We start from the raw sequence: 5,004 nt of genomic DNA, 5'->3' as shown, positions 1-5,004 counted from the left end.
CGACTGGGGTGTTTGAGGGTGGGTTAGGGGTATTTTTGTTAACTTTTAATGTTTTATTATAGGGGGTATTTTGTAAAAAAATAAATATATGGGTTTTTAGTTAATTTATAATCCTACATCGTATACCCGCCCCATTCAATTTTTTTTAACTTTTTTCAAAAAACTTTTTCCCAAAACCCCTAAATTTTGAACCAAACGGAGACCATTTCCCCTATTTTTAACATTCCATGTTTATAATTTAACAGCAAATTTTAAGAAAAATTACTTAATGTTACTAGTCAACCATGGATATTTGTTTTTTTTCTTTCTATTATTCATTATAAGAACAATATCATATACAAACAAGTCCAAATAAAACCAGTATACAGAAAAAAAGATACCATTCTAATTGTAGAATGGACACCAGCATAAGAGGGCCAGCCTACAAAAGTAAATGGAATACAGTCTGTTTGCCAAACTCTGGCACTCTCACTCTCACTTCCCATACTCTTCTTCCTCTATAAAAACCTCTCTCTTTCCCTCTTCACAAACCAAACTTAATTATCCATAGCTATGAAGCTCCATCTCCTCTCCCTACCCCTCCTCTTCTTCTTCTTCTTCCTCACCCTCTCCCACGGTCTCAACCCCAAATGCAACATCCCTGACCGCGGCTCAACCCTCCAGGTTTTCCATGTCTTCAGCCCTTGCTCTCCCTTCAGACCCTCCAAGCCCGTGTCCTGGGAAGAAAATGTGCTGCAAATGCAGGCCAAAGACCAGGCCCGCCTGCAGTTTTTGTCCAGCCTTGTGGCCAGAAAATCAGTGGTGCCGATTGCCTCCGGCCGGCAGATAATCCAGAGCCCTACTTATATTGTTAGGGCGAAGATTGGAACCCCTGCTCAAACCATGCTTATGGCTATGGATACCAGTAATGATGCCGCTTGGGTTCCTTGCACTGGCTGTGTTGGCTGTGGCTCTACTGTCTTTAACACCGCCAAGTCTTCTTCTTTCAAGCCTGTTGGTTGCCAGGCCGCTCAATGCAAACAGGTAATGTAAATTATTTCATTATTTCTGTAGAATTTGGGAAGTTCCAATGTTGATTTTATTTGCAAAAGAGATAAACATCTTCATGATAATTACTTGAACAGGATTTCAAAGTTCAAACCTGACTGTCAAATTGGGTCCCTAGTGGGTGTTTCCATATGATTGTTGTCACTATATCTACACATTTCTATCTCCTTCTTCTTTGTAAGGTTTTAAAAACGATTTAGATGCTTTTTAAAATTTTAAGAATGATTTTAGACGTAATAAATATATTTTAACTAGAATGAATAGTTTATAGCAAGTCTGTTCAAATATCATGAGGTGTGCTAGAAACACTATTTATAACAGTTCTTTTTCACTCCCTCATTCTTATTGTCATACGTGTGCAATATATAAAAAAAGTATGAAAAAAAATATATATATTTTTTCATTTTCGTTAGCTTTTTGTACACATATCTAATGGTAAGTAAAAAAGGGGTGGGTCTCCCCATACCCGAATGTGTTAGACTAATCCCAATCGGGGTTCGGTAAGTACCCCTGGCCTCGAGGTACTTACCCGAACCCCTGGCCTCGGGGTTCAGGTAAGTACCCCTGGCCACAAAGTGCTTCCAGTGTTGTTCGAACCTTGATATTGCAAGTAAAGTTGGCCCCACTTGAAGCCCAGTTACTACACCTCGTGGTTTGTCATCACTCTTTAACTGATGCCAAAAGGTTCACGGGTGACAAAATATTACAAGCTACTTTCCAAACATAGAAAGTTCACATGACTTCACAAGATCACATAATGACACTAACAATCAATGCACATGAAATTTCAGGTACCAAACCCCACTTGCGGCGGCACCACCTGCTCATTCAACCTCACCTACGGTAGCTCCACCGTCGCAGCCAACCTCTCACAAGACAACATCACTCTAGCCACTGATTCAATCTTCAGATACACCTTTGGCTGCATAGCAAAAGCCACAGGCAGCTCTGTGCCTCCCCAAGGTCTATTGGGCCTTGGCCGTGGCCCGCTATCGCTTCTGTCCCAAACCCAAAACTTGTACCAATCCACATTTTCTTACTGCCTTCCTAGCTTCAAGTCCGTCAACTTTTCTGGGTCATTGAGACTTGGGCCCATTGGCCAGCCCAAGAGGATCAAGTACACACCGTTATTGAAGAACCCAAGAAGATCTTCACTTTACTATGTGAATTTGATGGCAATTAGGGTTGGAAGAAAAGTTGTTGATATCCCACCCACTGCTTTTGCATTCAATCCCACTACTGGTTCAGGAACCATCATTGATTCTGGTAATGTTTTTGTTTTCTCAATTTATTTTTTGTTTATTCTATAATAAAGGTACATATCTTATGCTTAGGGATGTTAATAGAAATTTATACTAAGATGGGTTCAATTCCATGTCTAGGTAATGGTTGGTCCAAATTAGTTATGTTCTTTTAATGTGGACAAAAAATTGTGGGATGAAATTGGACACTAGTTTTAAGTCAATTAATGTCACATTTTCTTTGTACTGCTGGAAAAAACAAAATATCTAAAGCTAAGAGCCAAAAAAGGGATATAAATGGGTTCGTTGGAATCATATATATTATCAGTAGTCGTGATTGTGACAATTATTAATTGTATTGACCTTTCTTTATTATTATGGTAATCAGGCACGGTTTTCACCCGGCTAGTCACACCAGCATACATTGCAGTGAGAGACGAGTTTCGGAAACGGGTTGGCCGAAACTTAACAGTGACAACCCTAGGTGGATTCGACACGTGTTATTCGGTCCCAATAGTTGCACCAACGATAACCTTGATGTTCTCGGGGATGAATGTGACACTCCCACAAGACAACCTGCTAATCCACAGCACAGCAGGCAGCATCACATGCCTAGCAATGGCTGCGGCCCCTGACAATGTGAACTCAGTGCTGAATGTGATAGCCAACATGCAGCAACAAAACCACAGGTTTCTTTTCGATGTACCCAATTCCAGGCTCGGTGTGGCCCGTGAGCCCTGCAGCTGAGTTTGATGGCTTTTCGTGTTTGTTTGGTACTAATTTTTAAGAGGAAAAAGGGCCAAATTAAAATTATTTTGTAGCTTTTTGTAATGGGTTCGTGATTTGTCACGGGTTCTCTGTATTTGTCCAGGTGTTTGCATTTTCTTCAAGATGATGATAATTTATGTCACGGGTGACTAGAAGTCTTTCATGTACTTTTTTTTTGTTAAAATAATTCTAATCAATCAATAATACACCCCCTGGTTTCTTTATAGTTATTATTTCGAGTAACTTTTTCCAAAATAAATTAGATTGTCTTTTCTTTTTTAATGTTTCTCTGACCCACGTCTCCTTTCTTTAGGGAAAACTTTCTGAAAGGCTTAAAAAGAAAAGGGAGGGAGTAATATCTAAAACATGTTTCTTTAATCATTTTTGTACCGCAACCTTTTATGTTGGATTTGACTTTTGAGGTCAGTAATAGTATTTGTTTGGGAAGTGATCTAAGAAATCAACACTTTAACCCCTGAAATTGAAGACTTTAATCTTGTAAAATTTATATATTAACTCATTTAAATCCTCGGATGGGTATTAAAGTGTTATTTTCTAATTCTAATAAACTAATTCGTTATATATAAGACCCTAAATTTATCCTAAACTTGGTTTCAATATTGAATGTTAGATGTAAAATTTAAATAAATTAGAAAAAAAAAAGTAATTTTCTGTTTTCTATAGCTTCTAGTTTTGAAAATAGTTTAAAAATATTATACTAAATATATCTTTCTTTATTAAAAATATTAACGTACAACTTAGTTTTATATTAAACTTAGTTTATTCAAACTTATTTTTGAAAAACAACAAAATTGGTAGAATTATATTTCAAAACTTTTTATTTAGGTATATTTAAACATTGATTAATTCAATATTTTCATTAGGAGTAACACTATCCACTAGTAAACTCTAATAGTGGCTTGCGTCTACTATGTTGTTTGTATGATCTTAAATAATGAAAGATGTATTTGCATGACATAATCGACTCATTACTGAACACTAATTAACTTAGATGATTATTGATAATTTGATCTTTACGATTATATTAATGGTCCAATAATATTATCAAATCCATATCATAACTTCACCCTAAGTTACATACTCCATATGACATTTGATTAATAATCACTAGACGTTTGATTATTGGTATGTAAGCATCAATTGAGGCCTTCATGACAAATGTCTGGTCTCTCCATCCTGGTGGGAGTAGGGAGTCCTAATGTAACTCTGATACAAACCCTAGAAGATAGAGCCCTGATAGGCTGTCTTACCAATGTCCGGATAGGAAGGTGATTCTGATTAGGAGATCAACTTCGAGTAGGAAGTGTAAGTCGGGAAGGTGACCTGAATAGGAGATTGCTCGAGAATAGGAAAATATTCTGAGGCCTTGGGCCCTGGATTCGCCCATGGGCCTAGGAAATGGGCCGGGATTGGCTGGCTTCTTCCTTGTCAGGCCCGTTTTCTTATTGGGGCCGAGGATGATTTTTGGCCCTACAGACTCCCTTTGAAATAGACTACAATTTCCCTATTTACATTCCATGTTTAATTTTATAGCAAAATTTTAAGAAAAAATAACTATATGTACTAGTCAACCATGGATATTTTTTTTTTCTTCTATTATTCATTATAAGAAATAATATCATATAAAAAAAATCCAATAAAACAAGTATACAGAAAAAAGATACCATTCTATGTAGAATGGACACCAGCATAAGAGGCCACCTACAAAAGTAAATGGAATACAGTCTGTTTGCCAAACTCGCCACTCTCACTCTCACTCCCATACCTTCTTCCTCTATAAAAACCTCTCTCTTCCCCTCTTCACAAACCAAACTTAATTATCCATAGCTTGAAGCTCCATCTCCTCTCCCAACCCCTCCTCTTCTTCTTCTTCTTCTCTCACCCTCTCCCACGGTCTCAACCCCAAATGCAACATCCCTGACCGCGG

The 5,004-nt window shown here is 37.6% G+C and overlaps 1 protein-coding gene across 1 annotated transcript; it reads left to right on the top strand.

The window, feature by feature from the left end:
* The first annotated feature begins 456 nt into the window (after positions 1 to 456).
* LOC116105734 (aspartyl protease AED3-like) lies at positions 457 to 3,286 on the top strand. Its single transcript, XM_031392147.1, has 3 exons — positions 457 to 1,023; positions 1,839 to 2,313; positions 2,677 to 3,286. The coding sequence occupies exons 1-3, from the start codon at positions 553 to 555 to the stop codon at positions 3,033 to 3,035; spliced, it is 1,305 nt and encodes a 434-aa protein (XP_031248007.1). The 5' UTR covers positions 457 to 552; the 3' UTR covers positions 3,036 to 3,286.
* The last annotated feature ends 1,718 nt before the right edge of the window (positions 3,287 to 5,004 follow it).

This window comes from Pistacia vera, unplaced genomic scaffold (assembly GCF_008641045.1).
Source record: "Pistacia vera cultivar Batoury unplaced genomic scaffold, PisVer_v2 Contig503, whole genome shotgun sequence".
NCBI lineage: Eukaryota > Viridiplantae > Streptophyta > Magnoliopsida > Sapindales > Anacardiaceae > Pistacia > Pistacia vera.
Note: the sequence above shows the minus strand (reverse complement) of the source record. Positions and strands in the feature narration are given on the sequence as shown.

Excerpts from the sequence above, each read along its gene's own strand:
- LOC116105734 (XM_031392147.1), top strand. The coding sequence starts at position 553 with ATGAAGCTCCATCTCCTCTCCCTACCCCTCCTCTTCTTCTTCTTCTTC. Across the intron at positions 1,024-1,838 it reads AGGCCGCTCAATGCAAACAG|GTACCAAACCCCACTTGCGG; the intron begins GTAATGTAAATT and ends ATGAAATTTCAG. Across the intron at positions 2,314-2,676 it reads AGGAACCATCATTGATTCTG|GCACGGTTTTCACCCGGCTA; the intron begins GTAATGTTTTTG and ends TATGGTAATCAG.